An 11,782-nucleotide genomic window follows, 5' to 3' on the forward strand; every position below is an offset into this window, starting at 1 on the left:
AACAGCATTGAACATAACGGACGAAGCCATATGTCCAACTATTGTGAATTATAAATCAAAATACTTCATCCACAACATTTAGGGCCTGTTTGGAAGAGGGGGTCACTGTAGGAATTTTTAGGATTTAGTTCAATTTGGATCCCAAAGCACCGCTTCCAAACAGGCCTTATAGTGTCCAGGTTCTAATGATGTCCAATTCTCGACCTCAAACCAGTGGCAAAACCAAATAATCATACATCACTATCTGAAATAACAATACCAAACTAGAAGTGAACAATACAAGTCCTGTATAGTATCAACAGTGATGCATACATGATGCACATGCACCAGCAACCATCTCAAAACAGAGTAGACATCTTTATTTTTCTTTTCTTTTAAGCATATGAGCGCTCTCTCGCCATGCAATGTCCTTTGGGTCTGAATCCTCCTTCGATTAGACTCAACCAATTTGTCTCTTAATGCATGCACTCACACAAGTATTAAGGCTACAAGTCCCTTCTCAAATCTTTTCACATTTTTTGTGTTTTCTACCATCCTACTAGGCCTCTCCTTCTTTAACACTTAAAATCATCCTCATGAGCTCAAATAAACAACCATTGCAGTAAGTAGGCATGTGAACACCTCTAGTACATACTTCAATCGGGAACGCAGCAGATCCTGTCCCCTTTTTTGACAGGAATGCAGCTGATCACTGGTAAGTAATTCAATAAAAGATAATAAGGCATCACATCTGTAAAATAACTATCGTGTGGGCCTAGTGATGTGGCAAACCACCATGTACAGGAAGCATTTTCTAGACATTCTATTTGGGATCTAATCTACGCAGAACTGGTAAAGCTGTCAGGCATTGGAAGTGCCAGAAACAATTTTCCATTAGCCCCTTACAAAAAATTCCATTGAACTATTTTTTCATATTAGTTACTACATTTTTACCCCTGCAATTTCAATGTGTTCTTAGGTTCCCAGCAGCCACAGTACCCCCGTACGTGTCATATAAAAAGTTTCCCCAATCCATATATTATCAAATATAGAAGATTTAAAGGGTCGAGGTTCAGCAAGTTAAGCATTCCCGGAATAACTTCTGCAACTTAATATCCAAAATAGTAGTGATAGAAACCATAAAAGCATGTGACGTCTGCAAACCAACACGGTAACAAAAGTTTGAGACCATTACAAGTTCCATTTCAGATATGCTGATCTGCATTAACCCAGACATATGAACAGATCATAATTTTCAATTCTCTTGCAAACGTCCATAAGCATTAGTAGCAACCTGACAAAAGATATGGAAGTAACCAATTGAACCCTAGGGGCAAAACGGCTGTACTTGAGGAAAACTGTGAAACCACCGTAACCCACCTTCAAAATCTCACCAAGTGCTGAGCTAGATAACAAGAGTTCTAACGCCTATTTCCACGGAAGTGGCCCTTGCCAGCCACCATCTTTTTGTTGTGAAACGACTTGAGGCCTCCAAAATTCCTGGTAAGAGGTGAATGTTCAGAGGTTAAGAACAGAGAGATGCTTAACCTAGAATATTCAAAATCAAATCAGCTAAAAAATTATCGCTCACAGCTTTTGCCTCTTTGCAACATCATGTTTCATTTTCAGAACAATGTCCATTGCACATTGCTGGTGTTCCCTTGTCTGTACATGTAGATCCAGGTTCTCTGCACTCCCACAGTTGAACATGCAAATTCGGCACCAACCAAAATCTCCATTTCTAAAGACTCCGCCCTAGACAGAACACCGAACAACAGCTCAATAACAACAGCACTTGGAAAGTCATAATGCATCAGAAAATGATAGTGCATCATAAAGAAACAAAATAAGAAATTAATTAATGTATTAGGATTGATAACCCACCAAACAGAAGTGGTCTGATTCTTTTGGAAATCCATGCCGGGAATAATCAGCAACAAGATTAGGATCATCTGGATGCATGTGACCTGCATAGTGGTTGCTAGAAGGTTCAATTAAGTGCAGTTGGCCATTTCCATGGGGTTCTCAACCACCCAACCAACAATTGGTAGACTTGTGTTAGGAAAATAATCACCAGGGTGGAAGCGAGTATGAGGGAACCCTGGACCATCAAAAGCATGCTGTACATCCCCAGGAAGGTTACCAGAGCCAAGCTGGTCTGTACGGAGACTACCAGGAGCACCACTCTTCCCTTGGAAAAATGGAACTAAAAACATTTGATTCCATTAGAGGACCATCATCAACAAATTATGAAAGGCGTAAGGAGTCAAGCTTTCATACAGGAGCCCATGAACACCTGCTAAAACTGAAGTCCTGGAGAACTACTAAAACCGAAGTCCTGGAGAACTACTGTTAACAGCTACAAAATCAAACGTAAATTATTCACACCATTTTAAAATCCTTACCTGAGTTTCTCAAATTAGGCATTCCATCTGCCCTATGATGACCAAATTCTGTACCAGGTGACATAAAGTCAGTGCGACCAGCTGCATTGGGCTTCCTTGAAAAATCTTCATGGAAGCCTACGGGAAATGGACCTTGCTGGTTTGGAAATGGAGGCCTTCCGGGTAATGAATCAGGGAAACCGTCAGGTCTACCTAAGCCTCTCTCGAAAGGTCTAAGGCCCCTTTGCAAGCCCTGACCATCCAGATGGGCTGACCCTGGAAATTGCTTCAGATCATCTTCAATATCTTTATGGTTGACATTATGTCTACCACCGACAAATGACCTGAGATGTTCCCCTGAAGCAGTGAAGCCCTCTTCATGGAAAGTCATTCCACTTCCAAGAGGTCCACCACCAACACCATTGCTCTTCGACATTCCTGAGTGAATGGAAGCTTTGTCAGCATGCCTGTAATGAAAAAGAAAAGAAAAACTAAAGTATTTGCTTCTGATTTCAGAGTATATTTACCAAGAGGAGGTGGCCGACCCAAATGTTCAGGGGCAAAAGGAGGCACCATAGTGTCGTGTCGTCCTGGTAATGGAGCGACCATGGGTGGTCGAATCATACCATCACCAGGTTTGATGCCCACAGGCTGTGGCATTGGCATCTGAATTTGGTTCTCTCCGAACACCCTTGGTGCCGTTTCAGAATGAACTGGGCCATATGGCTGCTGCCTTGGAGGCCGAATACTTTCAGAGAAACTAGTTGGCCTCATTTGATTTGATTGCTCTTGCATATTATACGGCATAGGACCAGAATGCATCATATGCTGAGGAAGCATCCTATCTTGTCCAGCTGGATGTTGTGCTACCGTGCCTGGGTTCACATAGGACCCCAATGCCCCTGCATTTTGCCATGATGCCTGCCGTAATGATCCTCCTTTCTCAAGACTATTTGATGCTTCTGAAACTTTATGCTCTTGGCCACCCTGTACACCTGGACCATGTGACTTACCTGTCCGGCCAGCAATTTCATCCTTCACAATTGAACCATCTTTGCTGTCCAAAACAGTGCCAGTTTGTACCGCATCTTTTCTAACACTACCAAAATCATTCTGTTCTCTGTTCATGTTTTCATCACCCAATGACTGTGACATTGTAGTAGGCCTCATGACAGCAGATTCAGCACCACCATTTTTATTTTCATTTACTGTGGTATTATCAGCAGCATTTTTTACAATTTCTGACTTCCCCAATTTTGAAGCATGGGTTTCCGAAGTTAAAGAACTCTGCCCAGTAGGTTGTCCACCACCATACGATTGAGATATTAATCCGACATTATCAGATGTTCTAGGCATTGGTGGCTGTTGATTCATAACACTTGACTGTAAATCGCTAACTGAACCACCAGGTGGATGTTGAAATTGCTGTGGTGGTGCAACATGACTCATAGGTCTAACAGCTGAAGTTGGAACATGATGCCCAGCATAGCCATGGCCAGGAACATGCTGTTGTGTATATGGTGGACCGTGAGGCTGAGAAAGTTGGGAATGCACCTGTTGTTGTGATGAAGGCACTCCTTGATGATATGATTGACCTGCTTGTGAGGAAACAGATGAGTGGGGAGGCAATCCTTGTTGCGGTGTCTGGGAAGGGATGCTGGAATGCATTGGTGCTCGCTGAGCATGATACCCAATATGTTGTTGTTGTTGTTGTGTATACTGAACTGCTTGAGGAGGTAGCATGGCTGGTTGTTGGCCTGGCATTGGAGGACGCATCGGTGCAGGATGCTGTGGGGCAAGTCCTTGTTGGTGAGATACATGTACAGGGTGTTGCAATGGAGCACCTTGTGGCATCTGCTGCTGCAGATACGGAGTATTCTGAGGCTGAGCATAGGCCTGAGGCTGTGGGTAAGATTGTTGCTGGATTTGAGAATTTAGCTGCATCTGAGGTTGATGATTTTGTTGTGGAGGTACAGTTTGAAGTTGCACATGTTGCTGGGCAACAATCTGTTGTTGTTGTGGATGTTGAGCATGTATATGTGGCTGCACTTGAAGAGGTGTGGACTGAGTAGAAGGAATAGCAAGTTGCTGATTACCAACTTGAGTAGAGGCTGGTGGATGTGTTATAGGTTGCGCTTGGGAGCCAGGCATCTGGAGAGGTATGCGACTTTGTGGCTGCAGCTGTGGAACTTGAGAGGCTGATTGCATTGATGGAGGCTGCTGAGGCTGCGACTGACCTGCAGGTGCTTGAAGATGGGGAGGGTAGGGCTGATTTTGGGGTTGGAATTGCACTGGATACTGCTGATGTTGTGGATGACCTGTCGGTGGTTGGAGTTGAGGCTGATTTTCGGGTTGGGATTGCATCATGTATTGGGGCTGAGAGAGCTGTCCTTGAGGCTGAACATGTGAAGCAGGTTGCGCAGATCCTTGAACAACATTCTGGGATGCTACTTGCATTTGAGGTTGTGTGTACTGCTGGTACACCTGCTGGTATTGGCCATACTGTTGATACTGCTGCATGTAAGGGTTGTATCCAGGGTACTGCTGCTGGTAGTACTGTGAGTATTGGAGCTGCTGCTGCTGCTGGTACCACTGCTCAGCTGTTGGAGTTTGGGTAGCAGCAGCTGATGCAGCAACCGAAGGAGGCACTGCTGCCGTGCTTGCTGTGGTTGCACCAGCTGGCCCTCCAGTTGCTGCTGCAGAAGCTGTGGCTGCACTTGCAGATGGCAATGTTGTTGATGCAGCTGCTGCAGATCCTTCTGAGGCAACAAGTGATGGATCATGGGTGACTGCCTGAGTTGATGCCACCGATGACTGTGCCTGACTACCATCGGTTTGTTGTGTTTGAGATTGCAAGCCCTGCAAATAATGAACAGGTAAAAATAAATAATCAATAGCGATACAGTTCTAGACATACATAAGAAGTTACTGAAGACATGGACATACAGGGCAGAGTTGAGCATGTTCTTGCACTTGACGGTGTACAATCTGTGTACCACAACGGTTACAAACAACGGGGGAGTTCCCATATGCACAAGTAGTGCCATGGGTGATACAGGCAGATAGCGTTCCTTGCCATTGGCAACCACTCTTATGATACAGGCAATGGACTGTGACTTTGCCAATTGTCTCAGCAAGGGATTTATTTGATTCCATAAGAGGCTGCATATTGCAAATCAGGTTGTAAGGGGAGAGCCACTACATCAAATGGATTAAATTACCAAATATACATACCTTGGAATCAGTTTCCGTCACCAGGTAGCCATCATAAGGGCAAGCTTTTGTGGTTGCCACTACATAAGCCAAGCAGGGTTTGCAGTAGAGATGTGTGCACTGAGTTTGCAGAGCTTCATTGGGATAGATGAGTGTCCGACAAACAGGACAGAAATATTCACCAGGAAGGGATTGAATGCTCAAAATACATTCATTATCAAAACCCATTGTCGAAACTAGCTAATTTTTGCCCAATCAAGTATTAATCCTGCATTCCTGCATGAATACTTGGATAAGATTATGCATTGAATATGTGCAGAGTGTTGAAAGCAGAAATCCACCAAAGATAAAAACAACAAACAAAATTAGCATGTCTTTCCCTCGAAAAGGAAAGGCAAGTAAACCATCCAGGAAATAACAAAATAAAGCAACTATTCATTCTCATAGAATTCATGATGAGAAAACAAGTTATCAGCAGGCAATCAATCTACATGCACAACATCAACACATAATAAGCAAAAGTTCGAAGCAATGATGCACTACGGTACAAAACATTATAAACTATTCAACCAGCTTGTATAATGTGGTTCCAAATAATAATAATAATCAGCACAAAAATTGAAAACTAATGAACCTGGGGAAATATTGGGATCCTAAGTCCTAACCAAATAGAGAAGTAGTGTTTCCAGCTATAAAGGGTCAGAGCAAAGAATCTAAAGAATGTCTTGTCAGTCGCAACACCATCCACAGGACTGCTTAATTAGCAACCACGAAAAATGTGCGGCGAAAAATGCCGCAAGAGCTGTGATATGTGGCAAGTTTTCTGTCACCACAGTGAAATAGTCAGCTTATGAACCAAATTGCCAAAACAGTCCCTTTTAATGTGCTAATGAAAAAGAAAAGAAAAACTAAAGTGCTTGCTAAACGATAGAAGATTTGACATACAGAGCATGTGCCTCCACCATTCAGAGTTGAAACAATTTAGAGAGAGAAACACTTATAAGTACAACGGAAAGACATATGGAATCTATTAAATGCAGCAAAAGTAAGTGAATTACATCACTAAACTGATACAAAACCACTATTCCAAAAGGTCACCACCTAGCCTGCCTAGGCACTAGATGCAACCCTCCCGTCTAGCGCCCAATTGCCGCCTAGCCCGTTTAGTGGCGATTAGGCTCTAGTCACCACCCCACCCCCGCCTAGCGCTTTTAGAACGTACAAAATAATATACTGTGCAACCGAAGAATCAATAGTAGTCAAATATATCATTAAAGCTGACATTGCCAAGTTAGCCATTACCAACAAGAAATGGGGCAGGGTATTAAGCTAATAAAACTAGACAAATGTGTCACTGAGCTAAAAAGAAATGATATACACAGAAATCAGTATAACATTAGTAACAAAATTCATTAATAGAACTGAAGATTGCCTTGTTTACCATTTCCAATGGGAAACGCTATGGCCGGTAATCAAGGTAGTGAAGCTAGCCAACCACGTTACTAAACTGAGTAGAAATGGCATGCAAACCGAACCAAAAGTAGCAATAGCGACTGCATAATTAAAGCTGGAATTGCCAAATTAATTATTAAGAATAAGAATTATGGCGGGTAATTTAGATAGGGAAGCTACCCAACACAACTACTACCAGTGGAACAAAAGAAGTAATATTAACGGACTACACTATTGAATCTGAAATTGGCATGCTACTAACGACCATCAACAGAAAAGTTTCATACAATAAATACTTACGCAAAGTAATAGCATGCAACAAGAAAAATGTCACGCCACGTAACAAAGAATTACCCAAAACAATGATACGTGCGCAAGACACGATATAAACAAACAAGAGAATCAAGCGAGTAGACATCAATGCTGATCTGGACGACAAAAATGTTTTACAAAAATGGGCATGAATCATACCTGTAGCAAGCTATAAAATCATCATCAATTAAATAACCTTGAAAAGAAATCAAATAAACCACTGCAGATTATGATTTATGTGTCATCAACAAGTGGAATGGAATCTTTATCGCCAGAATGATGAATCACTACGCCACTAAAAGGCTTAGCGATCACAAAAGCGCCACATACATTGACACAAACTAGTGCAGTATCATGACAAACATAACCAAGAAATCAATTATATAACGACCGCTCCTTCCAAACCAGTGATAGAAGGAAGCTCGTAAAGCAACTAAATACCGTAAAAAGGAACCAACGTGAAACTTGTTTTAGGGCATGGCCAACAAGAACTAATCAGCGGCAATCCTCCATAGGAAATCTAAGCAGGCAACGTCTCCCTACTTCAAACGAGCTAATCAACGAACAAACAACCACAAACGGCGCGAAATCGCAGCAACCAACTCATCCGCGCGACCAAAGGATACCGTGTACCGCACGAACCAACCTGACACGAAACCCTAAATTCCCGATCACACCACCGCCATCGCGACCAAGCAGATATGTTATAGGAATGTGGAGCAAGGGGTTCGTACCTCCACGATCTCGTAGTTCACCAGCTCCAAAACCTTACCCCGCGATGGAGGAACTAAACCCCAACCCTAGACCGAAGGCGACCCGGCGACCCGGATCTCCGTTGGGGCGAGGAGAAGGAATGGGTGTAGAACGAACCTCGGAGCCGACTCCGGTGGCCTGGAAAGCCGGCGGCGCGAGGTGGAAGCCAGACAAGGCGGAGCACGGCGACTGACAAGGGTTTTGTCCTTCTCGCTGCCGCCTCTCTCTCTCTCTCTCTCTCGTGTAAGTGTTGCGCGAACTGCCGAACGACACCGAGGACTGGAGGACCGACCGAGATGCGAGGCAGGATTTTCAGTGTTCCAACGGGGATAGGGGCCCTAAATACTAGCGGACGGGCCATGTCCGCGCGGCCTTTCGCACTCTAGGCTTTTTGCGCCACCTACGTAACTGCTCTATCTAGGCCGGCTCGGCCGTAGTTTTGGCCCGTCTCAAAAACCACCTGCAATACCATGCGCCAGCCGTCCAGTCGAAGGTCCAATACGTATCGAAATTGAACGTTGCCGAACTTGTCCTCCAAGCTGAAACAAAACGCAGGCGTGGAGCAGCTCGCGCCACGACTCAGACATCAGCTCGTCCACGCATCCGGCTCCCTCGCCGCTTCTTAAAAACCCCAAGCCCAGCGCGGTGCCAGCCAAAGTGCGAATCACACATCCAGAGAACCCGACCGCTCAAAGACCATTCTTTTGACCTGCACCTAGCTCGCCGCCTGCCGCTTCCTCGCGACGCCGCCGCCGACCATGGGGATGGTGCTGGGCAAGATCACGGTGGAGACGCCCAAGCACGAGGTCCTCCACACCGGCGCCGGCTACGAGATCCGCAGGTACCCGCCCTGCATCGCCGCCGAGGTGACATACGACCCGAAGGAGATGAGAGGCGGCGACCCCGACGGCGGGTTCACCATCCTCGCCAACTACATCGGCGCCCTCGGCAAGCCGCAGAACACCAAGCCCGAGAAGATCGCTATGACGGCCCCGGTCATCACCGCCGGCGGCGAGGGCGAGTCGTCCGAGAACATCGCCATGACGGCGCCGGTCATCACCACCACCGGCGCCGCCGCCGCCGCCGCCGCCGCCGAGCCCGAGCCGGTCGCGATGACCGCGCCGGTCATCACAGAAGCCCAGCAGACGCCGGGCAAGGTGACAATGCAGTTCCTGCTGCCGTCCAAGTACACAAAGGTGGAGGAGGCGCCGCGGCCGACGGACGAGCGGGTGGTGATACGCGAGGTGGCGGAGAGGAAGTACGGGGTGGTGCGGTTCAGCGGGGTGGCCGGTGACAAGACGGTGAAGGAGAAGGCGGAGGGGCTAAAGGCCGCGCTGGAGAAGGACGGGTACACCGTCAAAGGCCCGTTCTTGCTGGCGCGGTACAACCCGCCGTTCACGCTCCCACCGCTGCGCACCAACGAGGTCATGATCCCCGTCGAGTGATCCGGCCACCGCCCACCGGCGGCGGCTGTTCAGTGTACGTTCTTTGCCGTTCAGGGGCGCGCGCTCAGCGAGTCAGTGTTATAAATACCTGTATTTCCTTTAGAAGCTGTTGTCTTACTGGTCTTATCTTGTGTAATGGTTGTAACATATGTTTGCTGCAACGAATAATGGAGAAATTCAGTACTCGAAACCTTGGATCGATGCTTACATATCGACATGATCGGGAAACGAGATCAATCATCGGTGAAGTACTGGACCCTATCGTGGCTCTGTATTTTAGACAGGTTTTTCGGTACAAACACCTGAACAATCAAACTTCGTTTGTTCTGGTCGGCGAGTTACTGCTTGTTTGGACGAACCAGATCGAATCCAGCCCAGCCCAGGCCGCCCAAATTCAATAGCTCCATGTTATGCTTTCACAGCACAGCCCAGCCCGTAACCTGCTCCATTGAATTCTTTATTTTTATATTTCGATTTTTTAAACAAAATAGGCGTCCGTTTGAAAAAATTGCAGAATTATTCCACTATCGTCCCTTGGAAGCGCAACAGGTTTAAAAAATAAACACGCCGCCCTTCCAACGACCAACAAGTTCAAAAAAATGCAGCATTCTAATACTCTCAAAATTCAAAACACTATCGAAATAATTATCAAAAAATCTAAAAATATGGTGTAGAAGATACTATAATATAGCTCTAAAAAAAATTCAACTTAAACAATTACTTATACACTAAGAAACAAAAAGGACAAACTTCATTAACTCTATACAATGAAATGTTTATTTTTTGTTTCTCATTGTACATTTCATATTTTTGTCTGAAATATTTTTGAGAGCTAGATCATAATATCGTATACACCACCAAATTTTTTCAGATTTTTTTCATGACTATTTTGATAGTGTATTGAATTTTGAGAGTAATAGAAGGAATTTTATTTTATTTTTAAACACGTTGCCGGTTGAAAAGACAACAGTAGTCTAGTTCTGCAATCTCTACTACTTAAAAAATATATAATGTTTCCTACACCTCCTGTGTCATGCCTTCACATCCTATCCTCCCCACATTTTGCCCTCTCTGCCAACATGTGGGCCCTACGCCGCTGCCTCTCCCTTTTCCCATCCACGGCAGTTCTCTCCCTAAATCACGTAATCACAACTACTCTCACCTCCTTCCTCACCAACCACCCACACACCTCCGCAAAATCATAGGCTCCATCTTCTATGCAATCCCGTCGCACAATCACAAATTGAGCCCTCCTGTGCCGACCTGCCGACCCGACCGCAAGCTTGAGGTGCTCCGGTGCTCTACCAGTTGGCCTTCATCCCGATCTTCCACCACGACACCACTGCTCTGGTCCTCTACCACTTCGTTGCCGTCACCACCGTGCCGTCGCCTCGGTCCTCCACCAGCACGCCGCCGTCCAGTTTGCCCATACGGCCCTGCCTCCGGTTCCAACCAACGTTGTGAGGACGTCATGCCTCCCCCTTCTCCACTCTCCTCTCCCACTCTGCTCTCGTGAGCCATGTCTTCCTGTACGCCTCCCCAAAGGTTCGTTTTGCCCATTGGTCATTGCCGCTCTGTTGCTCGTACCCCTCTGACCACTCAGCATGGTTGCTTGCAAGGTGTTTGATGAAATGTGCATCACCAATCAGCAATCGAAAGAGTTGTGCTCCAAGTTCGGCAATGACCACCATGACCCCAATCTGCTCAAGAGCTTCAGTCGCATGGAGCCTTGCATATTCAGTGAGTTGTTGTGCTAATCGATGAGTTAACAAGCATGTTGAGGCCACCAATGAATTGACGACTGTCTGTTCCTTCTCTCATTTCAATCAGATTTAGAGAGCAAGGATGAGGTGCTACAGAAGATAAGATTTTCACTTTTAGGGTCAGGTAAATCATAGAATCAAGCTAGCAACAATTATTTGAAGCTCGTGGTTCCTTTTTCTTCTCCTTTTTTCAATTACTTTGATTCTTCCTTCTAGAATTGAGCTATGGATTCCGGTAGGACCTAGATCGAGACCAGCGGCCTGACAAGACTAGCGGCAGGGTAGGAAGAAGGGATCACAAGATGGGATCATGAAATGGGATCAAGCTCCAACTATTAGCTAGCACATCATTTTTGCTTGGGATTCACAGGAAAATCAAGTGCATGGAGAGCTTGCTTCGATCTGCATGGAGAATACAAAGCGTGATCTACTCATTTGTGCTCTTTTTCCTTTTTAGTTTTATGATTGTGCGAAGAGCATG

The 11,782-nt window shown here is 45.5% G+C and overlaps 2 protein-coding genes across 2 annotated transcripts; one reads left to right on the forward strand and one right to left on the reverse strand.

The window, feature by feature from the left end:
* Window positions 1-1,075: 1,075 nt before the first annotated feature.
* LOC133909161 (uncharacterized) lies at window positions 1,076-8,397 on the reverse strand. The gene is made up of 9 exons (XM_062351467.1): window positions 8,211-8,397; window positions 5,598-5,852; window positions 5,310-5,525; window positions 2,891-5,222; window positions 2,385-2,801; window positions 2,054-2,185; window positions 1,864-1,946; window positions 1,571-1,734; window positions 1,076-1,479 (listed from the first exon to the last, which is right to left on the reverse strand). Exons 2-9 carry the CDS (start codon window positions 5,802-5,804, stop codon window positions 1,401-1,403), a joined length of 3,630 nt encoding a protein of 1,209 aa, XP_062207451.1. The 5' UTR covers window positions 5,805-5,852; window positions 8,211-8,397; the 3' UTR covers window positions 1,076-1,400.
* Window positions 8,398-8,729: 332 nt separating this feature from the next.
* Window positions 8,730-9,728, forward strand: LOC133909162 (heme-binding-like protein At3g10130, chloroplastic). Its single transcript, XM_062351468.1, has one exon. The coding sequence runs from the start codon at window positions 8,852-8,854 to the stop codon at window positions 9,536-9,538; it is 687 nt and encodes a 228-aa protein (XP_062207452.1). The 5' UTR covers window positions 8,730-8,851; the 3' UTR covers window positions 9,539-9,728.
* The last annotated feature ends 2,054 nt before the right edge of the window (window positions 9,729-11,782 follow it).

This window comes from Phragmites australis, chromosome 2 (assembly GCF_958298935.1).
Source record: "Phragmites australis chromosome 2, lpPhrAust1.1, whole genome shotgun sequence".
In the NCBI taxonomy this organism is placed as follows: domain Eukaryota; kingdom Viridiplantae; phylum Streptophyta; class Magnoliopsida; order Poales; family Poaceae; genus Phragmites; species Phragmites australis.

What these genes read in the sequence shown, in the direction of transcription:
- LOC133909161 (XM_062351467.1), bottom strand. Translation starts at nt 5,804, where the DNA reads ATGGGTTTTGATAATGAATGTATTTTGAGCATTCAATCCCTTCCTGGT. An exon ending in AACATGCTCAACTCTGCCCT is followed by an intron (nt 5,223 to 5,309) that starts GTATGTCCATGT and finishes CATTATTTGCAG; the next exon opens with GGCTTGCAATCTCAAACACA. An exon ending in AATCAGACCACTTCTGTTTG is followed by an intron (nt 1,735 to 1,863) that starts GTGGGTTATCAA and finishes TGTTCTGTCTAG; the next exon opens with GGCGGAGTCTTTAGAAATGG.
- LOC133909162 (XM_062351468.1), top strand. Translation starts at nt 8,852, where the DNA reads ATGGGGATGGTGCTGGGCAAGATCACGGTGGAGACGCCCAAGCACGAG.